Source organism: Mauremys mutica, chromosome 2 (genome assembly GCF_020497125.1).
Source record: "Mauremys mutica isolate MM-2020 ecotype Southern chromosome 2, ASM2049712v1, whole genome shotgun sequence".
NCBI lineage: Eukaryota > Metazoa > Chordata > Testudines > Geoemydidae > Mauremys > Mauremys mutica.
This window is the reverse complement of record NC_059073.1, coordinates 219,438,752-219,461,408: the sequence shown is the minus strand read 5'-3', so window position 1 is coordinate 219,461,408 and position 22,657 is coordinate 219,438,752. Positions and strand designations below refer to the sequence as shown.

At 42.5% G+C, this 22,657-nt stretch overlaps 1 protein-coding gene across 3 annotated transcripts in view; it reads right to left on the bottom strand.

Moving 5' to 3' along the window:
- The window catches only part of OSBPL10 (oxysterol binding protein like 10), a 144,378-nt gene extending 122,353 nt beyond the window's left edge, over positions 1–22,025 (bottom strand). Inside the window, exons 1-3 of one of the 3 annotated variants that reach the window (XM_045007258.1) lie at positions 21,881–22,025; positions 14,131–14,306; positions 12,716–12,795 (exon numbers count right to left, since the gene is read on the bottom strand). In XM_045007258.1, coding sequence (XP_044863193.1) covers positions 12,716–12,795; positions 14,131–14,176 — 126 coding nt within the window. In that variant the 5' untranslated portion in view covers positions 14,177–14,306; positions 21,881–22,025. Of the gene's footprint in view, positions 1–12,715; positions 12,796–14,130; positions 14,307–18,571; positions 18,724–21,880 lie in introns of those variants that run through there. The other 2 variants (XM_045007259.1, XM_045007260.1) reach the window with 2 other exon arrangements.
- Between the last annotated feature and the right edge of the window lie 632 nt (positions 22,026–22,657).

Here is a 22,657-nt window from a genome sequence, read left to right as displayed (position 1 = left end):
AACACAGAGTACATAGATCCGATTTAATGTATATCCTCATCATACACAAACACGCTTCAGAAGTCATAAACCAATCCTGCAAACATGGCTAAGTGCAGGGTTTGCTACCATGACTAACTGCAGTTATAAGCATCAGCCATCCATTAAACTAACCATCATTGCTGGTGTTTTCCATTTGTGTTAAACAGGACTTGGACTAAAATGAGAGGCTTATTATTTTTAAGTTATCTTTGGTTATATGGTATTGCTTAGATACAATTACAATTGAAGATATTTACAACACTGGAAAATCTAGATTCTTTACCTCTGATGACTTAAGCCTTCCCTCTTATTATAAGGCTTATCGAAAGAGGCTGTACCTAAGTATATCAAAACATCACATACTTCCGGTATGATAAACATACAATATAGATTTTTCCTTTTAAGATCTGACTACCAACATAATGTATCCAATGGTAAACCGGGGAAGGGAGAATCCTGGTAATAGGATATTTTTCAGAACAAGATCTGAAGCCCACCTCTCTCCGTACATTTCAGAGCCTGAACTCCAGCCCAAGCCGCAACTTCCAAGCACTGTCTACGCAGCTATTGTGAATGCACTAGTCTGAGCCCTGCAAGCCCAAGCCTGTGGACCCAAGCTGGCAAGCTCACTCCAAAATGCTATGCCTACATCCTCTATAGGATGCCAAGTAGGTTAGGGAAGGAGCAGCTCACTCAGTCCATCCTTACTATCTCTTCAATCATTGCCTCAATCCCTGTTCTTCCTCCTCCCACCTTCCATCCAATCTGAAAACAGCTCCTCTGCTCTACCGCCCCGTCCTGAACAAGGCTCAGATTTAGAGCTGGATGTAGGGCAGCTTTGAACATTTGATAACAGGGTGTGTTTTAATTAGTTTAGCAGATGTTCTCTCTTTATTAAAACGGGCTACAGTTCACAAAAATATCATACCTTTATTTGTTTCTAGTAAATTCAGCCCTATGTGAAGTTCTAACATACCAGAGTTATCCCAAAGTGTTATTTATCCAAAACCAAGTGCCTACCCACATGACAAGATTAAAGAAGTTGCAATTCTGAATTTTGTTTTTAGTTCTCTGCAGAAGCACTTTGAAGTGAAGTGTGATCAAGAACAGTATAAAAATAAAATGGCATTTATTATTCAGTTTTATAAAATCTAATTTATCGTTCATATAGTTCTGCTCTTATAATCATCTTACTTGTATTATTCCTTTGGGAGATTACTGAAGACAAAATTTTAGTAACCTATAAAATTTCACCACACGAGAGAAGACTTGTCAAAATGTCATATCCGATCAAGACTGCCACTGATAAAGATTAACAACTTAACAAAAATGGACTAAACTTTTTTTTTTACTTGACTAAAGTACTGAACTGTCTGTGCCTATGGTATATATTTGGATTAATCAAAACTCAAAAAAAGGCACCAAGCATGAACTTTGTGCATACCTGACACAACTTAAAAATACATCCCAAGTATGGCATTTAAGTTAACATACTGCAAATTCATCCTCCTCAAACAATTCCCTCCCATTTTCAAGTGTCTGGGGAAAAAAGATGAGTCTTGCAATGTGCCTGAAGATCATCGTTAATATCAGCTGCATCTTTACTTACTTTGAGACTCCAGTCTAAACATTTTACTGTCCTCTCAACTTTCCAGGGGTAGGTGTTACAGAAAAGTTCTAGTATACATACTGCTTTTACTTTAAGAGTTCATTCACTGGTTGCAGTTAAAGTGTATCACTTCAGGACTAACTACAGAAAATGCTTCTTTTGTGCAGACTGCAACATTACTTGATACATTTACCACGCATCATCCAGAATTCTAGAGAATTGCAAACTACTTTTGTCATACAGATGTAGTTTAAGTGTTGATGCTTTCAAGAAAGAGCAAAGTTTACTACCAAAAATGACAACCATCGCAAGAAATAGATTTCAATAGCAATAGTAATTTTAAATGTATATAGATACAGGGCTTCTCATTTCAAATGATCCCAAAGTTCTATAAAAAAAATACAAGAATCACTTAATCCATCACTGAAACGCAGCTACTTTTGGATTAGCATATCAGAGATGATCAACAGCGCAAAGTAGCACTATGGAATAATTTAAGAGAAATGAAAAATATCACTTGCATTTGAAATTCTGGTATAGGAGGGTTAGTTGAGCAACAGTTGTCTCAGTTGGAAATTAGGCAAGATAATGAGTAAAAGCTTCCTCCATAGCTTAAAATATGTGAAACATCCAATGTCAATCTCATGTGAATAGCATTTCCTGTCTCCCAGAACCACTGGTTCTATACTGACTCACAGAGAAGAGTGTAATGTACTAAATTACCCAAACCAGGAGCGGCGAATTGTATGGGCCTGTGGTGCCGCCGCCCAGCCCCTCCTGCTGCCCCCAGATGATTTAAAAGGGCTTGGGGGGCCCCAGCCGCCGCCACCACCAGCAATACAGCGGGACTGCCCACGTTACAGCACGACTGCGGCAGCACTGTGACGTGGGCAGCGTAGTCACGCTTTATTGCCAGGGGAAGGTCTCCCAGCAATAAAAAATAATCACCCGAATGAGAGGTGGTAGGTTTATCGCCGGGATCACTGTCTATACTGACACTTTTCAGCGCTAAAATTTTTGTCACTCAGGGGTTTGTTTTTTCACATCCCTGAATGACTGAAGTTTTAGCACTGAAAGTGGCAGTGTAGACACAGCCTAAGGCAGCTTCCTGCCCACCCGCTCCATGTCACTCCGGGAAGCATGTTCCTGCGGCCCTGGGGAGAGAGTGGGGAAGTATCTGTGCGCTGTCCCTTCCCCAAGTGCCAAGTCGATGCAAGAGTGATGTACGGGTCGTTTTCGGAAACTGGCACTGCACGAGGTAAGCACTGCCCCCCTGCCCCCCAACCCCCTGCCGCAGCCCAGAGCCCACACCCAGTACCCAAACTTCCTCCCAGAACCTTAGGCCAGGGGGGTGGGGGGCATGACTTGGACATCTTTTGGGCACCACCAAAAATTATCCAAACCTGCCGCTTCTGACCCAAACCACATATTTTGCACACATCCCCATCTAAATACTCTTCCTTGCCTTATTCTACTTACCATATGGGGTTCTGATGGAGCCACAATACAAACTACTACAACTAGAGACTAAAATACAGTGCCTATGATTGAGTGACACTTTCTTACCAACAGATCAAGGCACAGAGAGGAAATATGGATTTTAAGTTGGCACTCACTAACATTCACAAGCCTGTGAATAGGGGAGGAAGCAGTAGATGTGATGTATCTTAACTTTAGTAAGGCTTTTGATACTCTCTCATATGACCTTCTCAAACAAACTAGGAAAATACACCTAGATAGAGCTACTATAAGGTGGGTGCATAACTGGCTGGAAAACCGTTCCCACAAAGTAGTTATCAGTGGTTCACAGTCAAGCTGGAAGGACATATTGAGTGGGGTCCCACAGGGATCACTTTTGGATCCGGTTCTGTTCAACATCTTCATCAATGATTTAGATAATGGCACAGAAAGTACACTTATAAAGTTTGCGGACGATACCAAGCTGGGAGGGCTGCAAGTGCTTTGGAGGATAGGATTATAATTGAAAATGATCTGGACAAACGGGAGAAATGGTCTGAAGTAAATAGGATGAAATTCAATAAGGACAAATGCAAAGTACTCCACTTGGGAAGGAATAATCAGTTGCACACATACAAAATGAGGAAGGAGTACTGCAGAAAGGCATCTGGGGGTCATAGTGAATCACAAGCTAAATATGAGTCAACACTATAACACTGTTGCAAAAAAAGCAAACATAATTTTGGGATATATTAGCAGGAGTGTTGTAAGTAAGTAATTATTTCACTCTACTCCACACTGATTAGGCCTCAACTGGAGTATTGTGCCCAGTTCTGGGTGCCATATTTCAGGAAAGATATGGACAAACAAAGATATGGAGAAAGTCCAGAGAAGAGCAATAAAAATTACTAGAAGTCTAGAAAACATGACCTGAGGAAAAATTGAAAAAAATGGGTTTGTTTAGTCTGGAGAAGACTTGGGGACGGACGGACACGATAACAGTTTTCAAATACATAAAAGGTTGTTACAAGGAAAAGGGAGAAAAAATGTTCTCCTTAACCTCTGAGTTAAGGTTGGACATGAGAAAAAACTTCCTGTCAGGGTAGTTAAGCAATAGAATAAATTGCCTAGGGAGTTTGTGGAATCTCCATCATTGAAGATTTTTAGTGAGCATCTGTCAGGGATGGTCTAGATAATACTTAATCCTGCCATGAGTGCAGGGGACTGGACTAGATGACCTCTTGAGGTTCCTTCCAGTCCGACAATTCTATGATTAAAATATATAGCTAATTTAATACCTATTTCTTAGGCCTGGTCTACACTAGGAGGTTATGTCGAATTTAGCAGCGTTAAATCGAATTAACCCTGCACCCGTCCACACAACAAAGCTATTTAGTTCGACATACAGGTCTCTTTAGTTCGATTTCTGTACTCCTCCCCGACGAGGGGAGTAGCGCTAAATTCGACATGGCCATGTCGAATTAGGCTAGGTGTGGATGGAATTTGACGCTAATAGCTCCGGGAGCTATCCCACAGTGCACCACTCTGTTGACGCTCTGGACAGCAGTCCGAGCTCGGATGCTCTGACCAGCCACACAGGAAATGCCCCGGGAAAATTTGAATTCCTTTTCCTGTCTGGCCAGTTTGAATCTCATTTCCTGTTTGGACATCGTAGCGAGCTCAGCAGCACTGGCAGCGATGCAGAGCTCTCCAGCAGAGGTGTCTGTGCAATCTCAGAATAGAAAGAGGGCCCCAGCATGGACTGATCGGGAAGTCTTGGATCTGATCGCCATGTGGGGCGATGAGTCTGTGCTTTCGGAGCTGCGCTCCAAAAAACGGAATGCAAAGACCTACGAGAAGGTCTCCAAAGCCATGACAGACAGAGGATACAGCCAGGATACAACCCAGTGCCGCGTGAAAATCAAGGACCTGAGACAAGGCTACCAGAAGACCAAAGCGGCAAACAGACGCTCCAGATCCCAGCCCCAGACATGCCGCTTCTACAAGGCACTGCATTTCATTCTAGGTGCAGCCGCCATCACTACCCCACCACTGACCGTGGACTCTGACGATGGGATAGTGTCAACGGCCGGTTCCTCGGAGATGTTCGCGGACGGGGAAGATGAGGAAGCAGATGAGGAGGACGAGGCAGTCGACAGCGCTTACAACGCTGATTTCCCCGACAGCCAGGATCTCTTCATCACCCTCACTGAGATCCTCTACCAACCCTCCCCAGCCGTTAACCCGGACCCTGAATCAGGGGAAGGATCAGTCGGTACGTGCTTTAAACATGTAAACATTTATTTTTAACAGAGCAGGAATATTAACTATGTGAAAAGGAGGTCAATATATATGGGGATAGAACAGAAATCCTCTTGGGAGATCTCCACGAAGCTCTCCTGGAGGTAATCGAAAAGCCTCCGCAGGAGGTTCCAGGGGAGAGCGACCTTATTGGGTCCTCCGTAGTAGGACACTTTTCCGCACCAGGCTATCAGCAGGTACTCTGGGAGCATTGCCTCGACGAGCATGGCGGCATAGGCCCCTGGTTTGTGCTGGCTTTCACGCAGCATGCGATCTCTATCTCTGTCAGTGATCCTCCTCAGGGTGATCTCGCTCAGGGCGTCCTGCTTTGAATTAGGGGAATGTTAGTATTGGGAATGCTTGACTGTTCCTTTACATAACAATAAGCATCGGTTTACAGCCACGTGGTGGAGGCGGTAGAGGGGCAGCATACAGGGATCTTTCCCGGGGACAGCCGTGAGGGGGTGGAACAGGGGCAGAGTTCATGCTTTCCGGATTGCCGGCAGCAGGAACTTGCAAACGCTATGACCATTGCTTTGAGCGTGAAAGGAGGGCACTGCTATACATTAAGTTTTAAGCAGCCAAAAGTGTACGGCTTACCATGTGTGCCTGCTCGACGAATTCTGCTGTCCTGCCCCGCTTGTCTGATCTCCAGTGCAAGACCCCAGGCAATGAATGCGAAGGCCGGAAATTCAAACTTGTCCTGAGTGCGCATGAGATAGGTCCTGTGCATGGTCTTGTTCACAGAGACAGACTAGACTATGTTCATTGTTCGCAAAAATGTATCTTTGTAAGGAATTCACTCCCTTTTTCCCATCACACAGCTGCAACTGTTTCCCGACCTGCCCCGGCATCCCCCTCACAGAGGCTGGCGCAGATTAGGCGGCGAAAGAAAAGGACACGGGACGAGATGTTCTCTGAATTCATGGGCTGCTCCCGAGCCGAGGCGGCACAGCAGACCCAATGGAGGGAGAACATGTCTCAGTACCAGCACTCACACAGCGAACAGGAGGACAGGTGACAGCAGGAAGACCAGCAGGCGACTCAAACGCTGCTTGGACTAATGAGGGAGCAAACGGACACGCTCCGGCGCCTTGTGGCTGTTCTGCAGGACCGCAGGCAGGAGGACAGAGCCCCACTGCAGTGTATCTGCAACCGCCTTCCCCTGCCACAAAGTCCCATACCCCCCTCACCCAAAGTAACAAGAAGGAGGGGCGCCAGGGGCCGTGAAAACTGTCACTCCACCCCTGCAGAGTGCTCAATTAACAAAAAGCTCTCATTCCCTAAATTTTGAGAAGTCCTTTCCTTCCTGCCTCACCCAAGCCCCCATCCCAGTTTCATCCCCTAACTGTCTAGGTGATAAAAAAAAAGACTTTTCTGTTAATTACTGTTTCTGTCATGTTCTTTTAGAGGAGACTGTGTTTCAAGGGGGGAAGGGGGTTGGTAATTGGACAGGTCAGTCACCTTTACCAGGGTACAGACACGGGGGCAGGTTCAGCAGCAGGTCACACACACAGTGCATTCACTAGGCACCCTGGTCAGTCTGGGAGGTGGTTTTCATGTTCTGTGTGCGGGGGGCTATGTGACTTCATGGCGGGGGAGGGTGGTTAGAGATCTTATGCAGCGGTCCTTCTCCTGGATCACAGAGCCACGCAGCAGCTGATCTGTAACCGTCCTCCCCCGCCACAAAGTCACATAGCCCCCACACACAGAGTCCCGAGAAGGAGGGGTGGCAGGCTCCGTTGAAACAACCAGTCCGCCACCGCGCACCGCTCTAGGAGCAGGAGCCTGTCATTCCTCGAGTTTAGAAGCGGTCTTTGCAGCACTACACACCCTACCCACCACAGTCTGCGTCCCAGTTTTAACCCTTTACCGCGAAATCAGTACTAAAGAAAACGGTGTTAATTAACAAAGTTCCATGTATTTTATTTTTAAACGTGTGTTGGAAGGGGGGGAACGGGGTATGTAACTGCAGAGGATAGTCAACATTAACTGGGTAAAGAAACAGGAGCAGGTTCAGCTTCTCTGTAAACGAACTTAATAGTCACAGGTTACCCTGCTCACTGAGGAACCTAGTTTTCAAAGCCTCCCGGATGCACAGCGCTTCCCGCTGGGCTCTTCTAATCGCACGGCTGTCTGGCTGGGCGTAATCAGCTGCCAGGCTATGTGCCTCAACCTCCCATCCCGCCATAAACGTCTCCCCCTTGCTCTCACGGAGATTGTGGAGCACACAGCAAGCTGCAATAACAATGGGGATATTGGTTTCGCTGAGATTTGAGCGAGTCAGTAAGCTCCTCCATCTCCCCTTGAGACGTCCGAAAGCACACTCCACCACCATTCTGCACTTGCTCAGCCGGTAGTTGAAGAGTTCTTTGTCACTGTCCAGGGCGCCTGTATAGAGCTTCATGAGCCAGGGCATTAGCGGGTAGGCTGGGTCCCCGAGTATCACCGTAGGCATCTCCACATCCCCAACAGTTATTTTGTGGTCCGGGAAGAAACTACCTTCCTGCAGGTGTCTAAACAGACCAGAGTTCCTGAAAACACGCGCGTCATGAACCTTGCCCAGCCATCCGACGTTGATGTTGGTAAAACGTCCCCTATGGTCCACCAGTGCTTGCAGCACCATTGAAAAGTAGCCCTTTCGGTTAATATACTGGCTGGCCTGATGGTCCAGTCCCAGGATAGGGATGTGAGTTCCATCTATAGCCCCACCGCAGTTTGGGAATCCCATCGCGGCGAAGCCATCTATGATGACCTGAACGTTTCCCAGGGTCACTACCTTTGAGAGCAGTAGCTCAACGATTGCGTTGGCAACTTGCATCACAGCAAGCCCTACGGTAGATTTGCCCACGCCAAAGTGGTTCGCTACTGACTGGTAGCTGTCTGGCGTTGCAAGTTTCCAGAGGGCTATGGCCACTCGCTTCTGCACAGTCAGGGCTGCTCGCATCCGGGTGTCCTTGCGCTTCAGGGCAGGGGACAGCAAGTCACACAGTTCAAGGAAAGTGCCCTTACGCATGCGAAAGTTTCGCAGCCACTGTGATTCATCCCAGACCTGCAGCGCTATGTGGGATAGCTGCCCACAGTGCACTGCTTCCAATGTCGATGCTTGCCCCGTTAGTGTGGACTCACAAAGTCGAATTACTGTCCTTAGTGTGGATACACACGTTCGACTTGGTAAGGTCGGTTCCACAAATTCGAGTTAAGTAAAATCGAACTACTCTGGTAGTGTAGACATACCCTTAGAGCATTTTCGGTCATTGATTTATTGCTGTATATTCAGTCTCCTTCCAGTTGTGGAAGGGTTTCAGAGGTGACAGTAAGCCGGTGCGGTCTGGTCCGGCGTACCGGCAAGAGAAAGTACACCGTGCCGGACCGCACCGGCTTCCGCAGCGGGCGGCCCAGAGCCCTTTGAATCCCGCCCGGAGCTCCGGCGGCCAGGCTGGGGCCGGATTTAAAGGGCTCAGAGCTCCCGTGGCTGTGGGCAGCCCAGAGCCCTTTAAATCGTGCCTGCGGCTCTGGCGGCCGGAGCTGCGGTGGGGATTTAAAGGGCCTGGAGCTCTGCGGTGGCCTGAGCCCCGGGCCCTTTAATTTGCCCCGGAGCCCCAGGGGCTCCCAGCCACCTCTGCAGCTGGGAGCCCCGGGTTGATTTAAAGGCCCTGGGGCTCCCAGCCACAGCTGGTGCCCCAGGGCCTTTAAATCTTGAGAGGCTCTGCCTCTTCCGGCTGAGGCCACGCCTCTTCCAGATGAGGCCATGCCCCCCTCAGGGCTCCAGCAGTACCGGTAAGTCCTGTAAGTTACTTTCACCCCTGGGTTGGTTATATATATAGGGAGCCCTTTTGTATTATTCTGTGGTTTTAATTTATGGGATTGTGAAACAGAGACCCATTGGTGGCTCACTACTCTGTGTCAGCAACTCTTATTAGAACTGAGAAACACACTACCCCTAACATATTGCTGTCACAGTATTTCTCTATAAAGCACGTCATGTGAGATATCAAATGAAAACCAGTGAGACATTGATCATCATCATCATTGTGAAATGTATGTATTAACACTGTAAAAAGACTTATGGATACTTCCTGATATGCTGTAAAGTCTAACAAGGCAGAATGGGCAAAGAGGTCTTCTGCTATTCAGCTACCTCTGTCTTTAATGTAAGTGAACCACTGCAAAGCCACTTCACACTTTCAAGTGAAGTAAACAGGAAAAACAAGTTAAAAAGGGGGGTGTAAAGGCAGCATGGCACTGGCACCCAGGAACAAGCAGCTTGGGAGGAGAGTCTTATCTGAGAGTACTCTTCAAAAGGATACATTTCAAAGGTTTGCTGAACTGTAAGAATCCTCTTTGGTTATCCCTTTCACTGACGAACACTCTTTAATACGGAGGGAGGTGGTTCATGAAAAATCTGGATCCTGATTTGATTGAAAATCAGCAAGCTCTGCAAAAGGACTTTGAGGGTGAGAAACTCTCTCAGACAAAGGAATGTAGCCTGTCAAAGTTACGATGAGTCTTTTAGAAGCGTGTTACACTTTTGTTTTATTTGTAAGCATGTTTCCTTTCTGAATACTCACTTGAATCTGTGAATCTCTTTCTGTAAATAAACCTGTATTTGTTTTCACTATAAATAAATTAGTATGATGTTGTTAGAAAGGACCTGATTTTGAGTTGTAACCTTCCAGTGATATGTAAGTCTCTCTGGAGACAGAGGACTTGGTAATTACTATGAGTATCTAGTGATAGGGGCTGGGGACTAGTGGGAGGCACTAAAGGATGGCAGAGCGGAGATTGTTTGGGTGGCTAACTGGGGTGACAGGGAACTGACACCCAGTTTAGCACCAGCAAGTCTCTCTCTTGCTGAGGTAGGGGAAAGTATATGAGGACTAGTGGTACTTAAGTGAAGCTAGCCTGCATCCATAATGCAGAGTGGTCGTGTTAGCAGCTGACTGAGTCGTTCTAATTCAAGCTTTAGCCTGCACCCCCGGATTGACCAGCTATCAAGAGTTAAATCACCACCACACTTGATGATGAGTTTGGGGCAACACTCGAGTTAAAGCGTGGCATCACTGCAAAGTTAAGAGGACAAGTCTCATTGAGCTTCAATGGGACTCATGTCCCTTATGTTAGTACTTTTGAAAAACCCAGCCTCAGCAGTATACCCCAAACAAAACTTACTGTAGATATTGATTAGTGCTAACTTCATACATAATGCCATTCCTCTATTGTCTATGCGTGTTCTGCTCTTGAGAGCACCGCTGCAGGGAACTGAAATTAACAAGCAGCATACTGTGAATTACAATTTTGGTGTGGTGTTTAAAAGGAAAATGTACATCTGTTATTGCTTTTCCTTTCCTTAAACCAGAACCGCATCATGCAAAATTGAATGATCCTTACAGAGCAATTTAAAATAGATTGTATGACATTTGTAAAGCAAACCTACTCGCAATACTTTAACTGAATAATACACCATAGTATCATGTTCTAACTTTTATATTCCCTACACAAATGTTTCCTGAACTCTGGTCCACAAACCAGCAGCTGTCTATGGAGTCCCTGCTAGCCACATGGTGCTACTCTCCTCTATGTTTCCAGCTGCTAAACTGCACTCAAAAGAAACTAAAGTAAAATTAGGAAAACATTTAATGTACTTTCCCATGTAAGCAATTGCTGCAGATGCCAGGAGGGTGTTATTTGATCAGCAACAAAGGGGAGGTAGTCCACACTATCATGAGCAGGAAAGGGAGGTGGGTCCACCAGACAATAACTCTGTTAAGATAAGCTTTGAACAGTTTGAGAGCCCCCTTCCCTAAACTGTGTGTTCTCCTAGAAAAATAAGCAATTTCCTTAGTTTATCTGAATTATAAATAAGTCTATGTCTTCAGACATGAATATTCATGCATTACTGCTGGGAGCCAAGCAATCTCTCTATTTCTTTCTGAATTTTTAATATCAATCTGTATTTTAGATACGATCCTCCGTGGTCTGTTCAAAATGCAATGGACACCCAGTTCACCTTAAATCAAAATTTTAATCTAGAAAACTCAGTTGTAAATTACTTATTTTATGTAGCTCAGTTTCAATTTTACATTTTCACTAACCAAGAGGGGAGGTTTTTTAAAAATAGAGGAGAATTTGAACAAGGTCAGGATTTATCCACTTGAGGTGGCAAATAAAAGCATCCTACTTTTCTAAAATAAATGTAAAATCAAATAATTGAAAACTTCGTATTTAAAGCTAGGAAAGGATCAGTAAAGATGCTGGGAAACTGCCCACTATTAACAATGAGATTGGAATGAGATTACTGACTCACTTCACAAAGGATATCCTTCCAATAGAACCTTTAACTAAAGTTAGCTGACTGCTAATTAACTCGAGTTAGCCAATCCATTTGTACACCCTAGTCTTGGCACTTCACAAGTATTTGTTCTACAACAGAAATGGTTTACATTAGGTAGAGGGTAGACAAACATTTGTGGAGTGTCCAGACTAAAGTGTACAAACGTATTAGATAACTCAAGTTAATTAGCAATCAATTAACTCAAGTTTGAACAACTAGTGTAGACAAACCCACAGATCACCAAACTATTAACTTGAGCCATAGATAGACCAGATTTGAACTAGCGGCAGAGGTTGGATTCTATATATCATTATCTATCCTCCAAACCAAGTCCCCTCTTTGTAAAAGAAGAAAAATTACATATTATCCCTCAATATTCACTGTATGTGTCTTTCAAGAATTCTACACTTCAATTTGTAAAATGTTAGCAAGCTCAACTTTTTCTTATCTAACTTTGGGAGCAAATAAGACCACCAATTATTCTTTGAAACCAAACGATTTTCAGTGATTTATACTACCACATTGATATGCTGCCTTATCATACAGTATAATCATTTTCATACCCAAATCTATGTATGGACTAATTTCCCAGCTACTTTCCTAACCTATTAAACCTTTATTATTCCAGCTGTTTAGTAACACGCTTCAGACCTCTGAAGTGCCATATGTTAACCAAAAGATATCAAGCAATCACAATATCTTCCTATGTTTTTTCCCCTTGGAAATCCCTAAATTCCACTGTCTAGTCAATCTATCTCCCTCTCAACACTTACTCATGCTACTTTATCTTAAAGCTGAAATAAAGGCAGAATAGACACCACTAGCATGTGTTATTTATGAAAGGCTTTGAGAGAAACGTAAAAAAATGCTACACAAATAGAAGTTGACTGCTGTTATTAATGGATTAATTTTCCATGTTATCCTGTTCTTCACTTATATCCAACAATATAAGTTATATCCAACAATGCTATTTCTTTCCCATTATTATTTACCTTAGAATTACCTTCCGTGTGGTATTTGGCACAGGATCGGAGCTGAGTCACCCAATATTGTTTTTCCTTTGCATCAGCGGCTAGTGCAGAAACAAAAAAGTGCAAGAATTGTGCATAAGCCAATTGACATTACAGAAAAGGGAATGTTTTCAGCACTTGATAACAGTTTAAAAGTACCTTACCTAAGTGAAATTAAAAGTCTATTTACTGCATGAGGCCTTGTAAAAGTACACCAGTCTAAACCAATTTAGTTAAATCAGTAACATTTTCTCAGAGACAAAGCTTAAGCCTCAACCTAAGAAGATACTGTGTGACTGAAGACTTGTATGTTAATCAATCACTGAAGTTAGGTAAGTTTTACCAACCTCCCTCCCCAAAAAAATTTTAAGTAAATTCAATTCAGTAAGAGTTTTATAGTCTGACTAAAAATCTCTAAAAACCCTAACATGCTGCCTTGATGCATTGAAAAGCAGCATAAAAGGGCACAAACTCAATTTTTCTCCCCTTTGCACACCACCTTTAAAATTATTGGAAAACAGTGTTTGCAATTTATACCAGTATGAATTCTATAAGAGTGTATTAAATGTATAATTCAGTTATGATGTATCAACTACTAAAAATTCTTATTAGCAAACCACTTTGAATCATTAAATGCCATATCAACATTAAGAACACAAATACAAAATTACATGTACTGCTGAATCTCAGATTAATGGTAATTCAAATTATCAAATTAATTTTAGCAATAAGGGAACAGAAGAGGGAATATTTTATTAAATTTCTCATCAGCTATGTTGCCAGTATAACAATTTAGTAATAAGCCGCATGCTGCTGTGTGTAATCTTGCAAATCTCAGTCAGTAGGCAGAGCACTGCAGAAATTATGAGTACATTAATCGTAACTGTTCAAAAACTAAGCCTCCTTGACAGAAAATCCCTTTGTTGCTTTGCTATGCATCTAAATGTCTATGCAATTTAAATAGTGTGTTCAAATCTTTATGCCTCTTTGTTAGGGTTTCTGTTTGCTTTACAGTAGATTCTAAAATATGATGGCTAGCTAGTTTGCGGTTTAATTGTTAAATCTAGCCTAACCCTCACCACATTTTTTTTTAAATACAAGTATATTGGACTGAGAATTGTCACACATCAAGCCAACCAACAATACTGCACCATCCCTATGCCATGGTTATGACACCATAACAGTAGATTGTATAATTTCCTATGGCAATGTACTAAATTGCAGGTTATTTTTCCACTGTATTGTCTAGCATGCAGTAAGGTGGCCATCAACATAACTTCAACTTGATTTTTTGTCATAATTGGGAAAAAAGGTAAAGACAAAAAAAGTTACAAGAATGGGAGGAAAGGCTAGTCTTATATAAGCATGTTTAAGAAGTAGCTAGTAGATTACTATACCTCTCAGTTTATACATCTCTCCATTAGCAAAGTATACTACTAACATGTGCGGCACTTCATCACTGAGAGAGATTATAGCTCCAGCTAAAGACAGGGCTCCTCGTGGCTTCTGGTTTTTACTTTGTTCATTCACAAAATACTGCAGAATCCCAGTCTCAAAATCCAGCACAAAGTACCTGTTCAAAGAAACCACAGTTGTACAGTTTTTCACATAGCTACTGAAGAGCAAACATGGGTTAAATTTAAATTAAATTTCACAGAAATGTTAAACAAGGAGGAAAACATTTTTTGTTATATAGTATCCTGTACATTTGAGAATAAATGTATCAAAACAATACCATTATTTCAGTTTGATGATAATACAGACGAGTCCAGGTTCAATGAGTGGACATGGGAAAAAGTGTTTCTAATTGAATGTGATCTTTAAAGAAAGTCACCCCCCTCCACTAATACAGATTTCAGTGAAACATCCCAAACGTGGTGCCCTGTCAAATATATCTATGTGCCAAAAATGGAAAGCTAGGTGAGTATGGCATTTTATGCCTGTCACTTCTGGGTTTGTGACAAGCCCCTGTGCCTGGCAAGGCACTTACTACTTTTATGACATCATCTGTCCAGATACCCAGAGACACCTCTGCAGCCATCTGAGTCCACTTGCACTGTATGCAAAAGGATGGCCTTATTTGCCTAATTATATATGCAAATATGACCCCCTCATTTCTCTCAATACTTTTTTAAAAAGCAAATATGCAAATGCTTTTGCACAGGGTTGAGCAGAACACAAGATATTACAAAATATAATCAGAAGGGAAAATATCACATAAGTCCCATTATGGCTGGGATTTTCAAAGCTGGTCTAAGGGATATAGACATCCAGTTCCCATTAGAAATTAAAGTAGGAAGTACAGAAGCCAGCCTGTAGGATTGCAGTTGGTGGGAGCTTGGGGGTGGGGGGAATCGTCAAGTCAACAAATCTATCACTCTGCCAATCAAGTTCCAATAGCAGGTGGAAACCCATCCATCCAGATATTCAAATAACTAATAGTAGGAAGGTGTCAGTCCCAGTGAAAATCCATCTGGATAACAGTCACTGACTCAGAGAGTCATCAAGATATAAAGGATGAAAGCAGAAAGACAAGAAACAAAGTCTTACGTGACCAAATGAAAAGAGAGTTTGCTTAAAGCAGTACTACCCTAGGTAAGCACTTTATTTGAAGCTTACATGTTAAGAAGATTGGTGAAACAGTGAACTATTGATGGGGAAGTCACACAATACTCCAAAAGTATAGCCCACTAAATTTGATAAACATCTATTTACAAAAAGTCCTTACTTTAGTTTGTGTTTTTCACCCTGTCTCTCCCCACCCGGCTTTGAGGGAAGTCTTGGAGAGAACAGAGGAATGACTTATGTAGCAAACCAATGGAGAGTACATTTACAGGAGATATGTGCAAAATCAAAGTAACACCTCCCATTAAACTTACAGTAGAAGTTGCCTAGTTCAGTATGACGAGAACTGACATTTTAATCAATAGTAGTTTATAGATCAACAACATTGCACTTCACCTCAGAATTTGAAATTGCAGCACCCTACATCCTCACGACTTAGTTCTCAGTCTCCCGAACCTATTAGACAATCCCACTTCGATCCACACACTGATTATATGGGCCAATGCATAAATCCATTGCTAAGATTACAGTATTTGCCACAGAAATGGGGATACATTTATTGCTACTTGTACAGATGAGATGATTAAGTAGCTAATTCATATTTATTTTAAATGTAAAATGAAAATGCTTCCACTTTAGTCATCTCAAACTGAGTTACTCTAGCCCAACACTCAGAGCTGGAAACACAAAGCATTTCTACTAATCTTGATGTATATAAATCCATCTTTAAATCATGTACACTGAACCAGGTCTTCAATAATGTATAACCTTTGCCAAAGTAGTTGTAAATTCTGTCCTATTTCAGGGAAAATGGTCTATTAAACACAGCAGATAAGACAGAAGATCTTACGTAGATGCAAGTGGTCTCTTATAGCACCTAATAAAAACATGTGAGTAATGACACTAAATCAAGCATTTGGCAGGGCATTATTTGTTGTTGTCCTTCTGGATCAAATATTTAATATGGGAACAGAGAACAAAGTTTCATATTGCTATACACAGATTCACGTCAGTTGCAAAGTGCTGTTAGTGATTTACAGTTCTTGTCTGTAAAACTGCAACTTGCCTTCAAAACAAAATAATAACTGGGTGTCATCTTTGACTCAGCCCTATCTCTGGCCCACACATCCAGACTGCCTCTAAATCTTGCCACTGGTTCCTACACAGTATTTCCAGTACTGCCCGGTCTGTCTAGGCTTTCAAAGTTCTTGTCCAAGTCTTTATCTCACATTTCAACTAATAAACTTCACCTCTCTGACACAATTGCTGCAATCTAAGACTGCTCAAGTCCACTCAAAGCTGTTGGTAGGACAATCTTCCTGACTCGTTCTAACTGCTTTGTTCCCCACTTTGCGTGCCTCCACACTCTCCCTTGCATCAAACAAAAGGATCTTGTCCTCACCTTTAAGGACCTTCATACTTTAAACCTACTCTTCCAAAATCTTTTTTACTTTAACAGAGAAAAAGTGAGGTTAATGGTGCAATAAAAACCCCAACCTCAATCATCCACTTCCTCTGACACCTGCCTCTATGCTTTTTGCTACGGGAAAAACTGCCCATCACAAAATTGGTAGAACCACTACTTTCACCTCCCTTCAAACCCCTCTGCTTACTGTGATAATGACTAGGGAGGTGATGAGCTGAATCCCCACACAACCACCACTATTTGGCTATTTCATCTCTCTATCACACCTGGTCATGAACTTACAATTCTGAGCTCTCAGGGGCAAATATTGTCTCTGTGTTACTTGTTTGTATGATTGATATCTATGCACAATGGGATTCTCATCTCTGACTAGGGCCCCCAACGGCTATAATATTAAAATAAAATAATTGATAAATATGTTAAATCTAGCAAAGAACACTATTTAATAGCACTGAAATTATCAATTCAGTGGACCAGGAAAAGAAGGGGGGGGGGAACAGAATACTATTAGCGAAGGCTTTGATCTAACATTTTAATCCATTTGTGCTTGTAAGGTAGTGACCAAGCATTCTATCATTTTCACAAGCCAAGTACAGTTTTACAAACTTAGTGTTACCAGCTCACCTATTTATAGTAAAATATTAATATTTAGGCTGGACTTTCCAAAGGAGTCCATGCAAATTAAGTGCCAAACTTTGACTGAAATTCAGTAAGAGCTGGGGATTTTAACTCTCATGGGCTCCTTTGGAAAGCCCAGCCACAACCTTGACATTTTTGTATTGCATCTCTATAGATAAACGTCATCTAGGGGTTTGGAACATGCAACTTTCCATACTGTATAACTTCCACCCCATTTAGTCAAGTAAAGAGTTGTGTGTATCTCTTCCCTCAAATTGGCTTAACACTTATCCCAAAGCAACAGCCAGAAATTTCAAGTTATTTTAAATAAATGAATAATTTTTATCTTTCAGTAAGAAAAAAAACACAACACAGCAAAAATAAGCAGTATAACTCATATCCTGTTTGGACAAGAGCTTTCCTAGGGTAAAGTCTGCAGTAGGCATCTTGAGATACAGGGAGACCATCAGACTGAAATTTAGTCAATTTCAAAAGGAAAGATAAATTACTTGCATTTATTATACTAGTCCATAAGTCTCCCTGTCAAACTCTGTGATTTTGCATCCTGTTTTCCTCCTTTTAAAACATTTTTCCCTCTTCCTTGTTGATGTGGGAAAATTTTACAGAAATGAGAGAGAGTTGACTCACCAACTATATAGGAAACGACATGAAAAGGGTAATAAAAATACACTGTAAAATCCACAAACTAAACAACACTGAAAGGTTAAAGAAAGTATTTTCTCTAATCTTTGTCCAGTATAGTAATTTTAGGAATTTACCTGTTAAATAAGCAGGGTACAAAAAGGTTTCTAAATCATCTTGATCTGAGTGCATCTGTCCAGCAGTCCAACTGACAGTCTCTTTCAGTTTGTTTTCATAACATTACTTATTTATCTAATTAAATAAATTGTTCTCATGAAAGCCTTTCCTGTCCTGGGCTTGAGATCTTATTTACATTGTTTCCGTCCCTTCGATGTTCAGCTGTGAACACACTTACCACCGTTTTAGACAGGTCATCCTTTTGGTCAGCATATAGTACATTTCGCATCTTACACCACCTTTGAGAAGGGAGACAATAATAACCTCTTTCCCTCACAAATTACCATTATACCTAATTCAGGGAAGATCCATAATTCAACAAACACCTTTTCCATTTCTTTCTAATCAACATGTAATTTTTGAAAGTGTTCCTGTAAACCAGGATAAAAAGTATGTTAGACAACACATACCCTGTGCATATACAACTTCAGGTAACACCAATTAGACATTTTCATTTGTCTGGCATCTACTCTGGTATTAGGGTGATGTCCACCCTACAAGCACTACGGAGGCAGCAACACCACTGTAGCCCTGTAGTGTAGACACTACAGCGACGGATATGATTTTTCCATCACTGTAGTAAACCCACCTCTTTGAGAGACGGTAGCTAGGTCAACAGAAGAATTCTATTGACCTAGATATGTCTATGGGGGGGTTAAGTCAATCTAACTACGTCACAGAAGGTGTGAAATTTGTCACAAAAGTGTAGATCTGGCCTACCTTTTAAGAGCTGGGACCTTGTCTTAGCTACCTGTAAAGTATCTAACACACTTTTTAAAAAATGTTACTATTTAATTGTATAGTACCAAAAGTTGCTGCTGTTGGTCTGTGCCAATCTTAATTATTTTTCAGTGTTCTACCTTCTTCATTTCTACTATGTGGATCAAGGGAAAAGAATGCAATTCTCTATAGAAACATAACAACCACCACAATTTATATTGGACAGCCAGGTTTAGCATGCCAATACAATTTAGGCAGTTCTGTTGCTCTCTGACCCAGGAATAGGCCAAAGGACAAAAAGGGTCTAGTCTTGCACTCTGACCCTGACTGTGGCATAGAAATACTGCTTATAAAGGTCCCACACACTGTTAGCTCCTATGGTAACATCAACTGGTGCTCTACTTCCCTCTTTAACTTAAACCAGGGATTCTCAAACTGGGGGTCAGGAGCCCTCCGGGGGTCACGAGGTTATTACATGGGAGGTCACGAGCTGTCAGCCTCCATCCCAAACCCTGCTTTGCCTCCAGCATTTATAATGGTGTTAAATATATTTTTTAAAGTGTTTTCACTTTATAAGGTGGGGGGATGGGGAGGTCGCACTCAGAGGCTTGCTATGTGAAAGGGGTCACTAGTACTAAACTTTGAGAACCACTGACTTAAACACATACATCAGAGGTATTGCAGGTGTGGGAGCTACATGAAATTGAACGCAACGCTACCACAGCATAAGCAGGAGGAGAAGAGAGAGATTAGAAGGTGCCCTAAAAGGTTCTGAAGGAGGAGCCATGAATAACGGAGATGGAGAGAGGAATTAAACAATGATGAAGGGAGAAGAACATGACTACTAAGAGAATATGGCAAGAGAAGACATAGAGGAAAGGAAGATGGAGGGAATCCATTCTTCCAAAACCAATGTCTTGCCAGTTACAAACAGGAGGCTTTGCCTTAAGACGACCCACTTCAGGCATCAGCAAAGTGCAGGAGGAACTTGGGAAGGACTAGATTTCTACCTTCCACAAGTAGAAACAAAATGAATATACAAAACAGTGGAGAAGAGAGGGAATGGACATCTATCACATACATTTTTGGAAATTGTTATAAAAGAAAAGAAAAATGTACAGGGGAAATCTCCCCTTTGAGTTCTGGAAGTCATTTATTCAGAATATTACAAACTATACAAAGAGAATTCTGGTGCCAACTTGTTTACATCTATTTAATCTTGAGATCTTTTTCTCCCTTTACATTTTATTGTCATTCCTTTCACACAATACACATTTATCCAACAATGATACCTGACTCTAGATTTCTATATTTAGTTTTAAAGATCAATACTTATGAAAAATTTACCATAGCCTTCAGAAACTGTTCTGGTGGGGATACTAGGGAAAATTACATAATACTAAACAAACACACACACACAGTTAGTGTTATACAGGACACATTAACTTAACAATAGCACCATTAACCGATGTCTCCCAATTGACAACACGGTCATATAGAATGGATTGTGTTATGAACGTTCATTAAAGAGAGTCTGCCTAAAAGCAAGTTAAAATGTTATTGCTTTGGCACTGGTAAAGCTGATTAAGCACCACTCTACGGAAAAAAAGTAAAGTTATATAACAAATATCCCAATAATTGTTTATATTTGATGCATCTTGGTCCTACATGAATTAATTCAATCTGTTTTCATGATCAAAATGATCAGTCATCTAAAACGACATTATGTAATGCCAGTGTACATTACTACTGTTAGATATGATAGGATATGTTGCTATTCAAACATTTAATCTGTCACCATCCATAACTGTTTAACAAGTGTTTGTTTGAGTATATCAGCCAGGTCCAAAACAGACACATTACTGATGCTATAAACAACAACATTAAACACACTGCCCTCTTTAATGAAAAAAAAAATAATTGCTGCTTGTTTTCTGACATTTCTAGTAAAAAAGTAAATTAATCAGAAGTTGACTTTTTATAAAAGTAATTCATGATCTCATCAATACCACTGAATCATGACAATTAACTTATTAATTTACCTACCATCTTCCAAACTCTTCTGCTTTACCTTAGAAAAATTTCTGAAATGTACTTATTTAACAACTGATCCTCTCCACTCACTCTAATACGCTTGACTTCTATCTCTTGCATACATTCATCTTAACAGTATTCAAAGCAAATAAACACCATACAATATGAAATATGGCCATATTTCATTCTATTGTCTGGGGAAAAGCAAAGAAGAGCCAGGTAGGCAGCTGTGGGGAGCCGGCATGGAGGCACAGACCTTCCTTCTGCTCTGGGCAGCCAGGGAGTGGGGACATGGGCCGGGGGCTGCTCTCAGCCCCCATACACCCCAGGCAAGTGAAGGGTCCACCGCAGCTCCCCAAAGCTGCTGAGCTTCCCGGCTGGGCTCCACACTGGCCTGGCCAGGGGTTGGGGTGGTGGGACCCAAGTGGAGGGGAAGGGGGTAGCGTCTGCCCCAATGAAAAAAAAAAGTGTACAGGCCAGGCCCGTCCACTTTCAAACAGTGAGGGGGCTATGGCCCTTTGTCCCCCCCAGTCCCAGTGCCACTGGCCCAGGCCCCGGCCAAAAGCCACCGCAGAGCACGTTGGGACAACAAGGGAGCCTGGTGGTGGAGTGTGGGCGGGGCCACACAGGCAACTGGAGTAGCTTGAGCCTTCCCCTGCCTTTGATACTCGCCACCCATGTGCTGGGCCCTGACTGGTTGTGTCCCATACAGCCACTCTAGACACCTTGGAGGACCCTCTCCACTGCCCTTTTTTGTTATAAGACCTCAGTTTAAACTTTGAAAATACAGGTTTTACATAACTTAGGAACAATATCTAGAGTCACACACTTCATTGCTTATGTAAGTAAAGCGGTACGTTCAACCAGCCCCTCTGCCCCCCACTCAAGCTAGTCATCCCACCCTCAGAATCGAGAGACTCAACTGAGAGAAGAGGGTGAGGCAGCTGCCTAAGAGGGAGACTGACCAGACACAGCGATGCGAGAGGCTTCATTTCCATTGAAATCAGTCCCAATTGGTGTTGCAAACAGAGGAAGCTCTCTACCCCTCTAATCTTAAGCCCCAGCCCTGAGATCACTGCATCATCCTTGTATCCAGTGCAACTCTGCTCCCTGTCCACAGGCCTCTGTGACATCACTGGCTCACCCCTGAACCCAGAACCTACATAATTGTAACCACTACGTTAGTGGAAATCAGGTTTTTCCTGTTTTAACCACTATCAATACAGTCCTGCCCACGGATACCCAGAACATTCCCTGACACTTCTGAATTGATTAAATGCAGTCTTCAGAACTTATTATGTTATAGACAGATAAATGACACACAGTTGAGTGTAAGGCCTCACTTCACTTAACCAAAAACACTTCCATGGAAAATTCTTTAAAATTCCAGTGGAAACAATTGTTTTTAAACTGATTTTGTGCTAGACTAGGTTGCCAGGTGTCCGGTTTTCAGCCGAAATGCCCAAGTGAAAAGGGACCCTGGCAGCTCCGGTCAGCACCTCTGACTGGCCTGTTAAAAGTCTGGTCAGCGATGCAGGGGGGCTCAGGCAGGCTCCCTGCCTGCCTTGGCTCCACATGGCGACCAGAAGCCACAACATGTCCCCTCTCTGGCTCCGCACGCTGCCCCCGCCCCAAGCACTGGCTCTCGAGCTCCTATGGGAGCTGCGGGGGCAGCACCTGCGGACAGGGTGACGTGCAGAGCCGCCTGACTGCACCTCCATATAGAAGCTGGAGTGGGGACA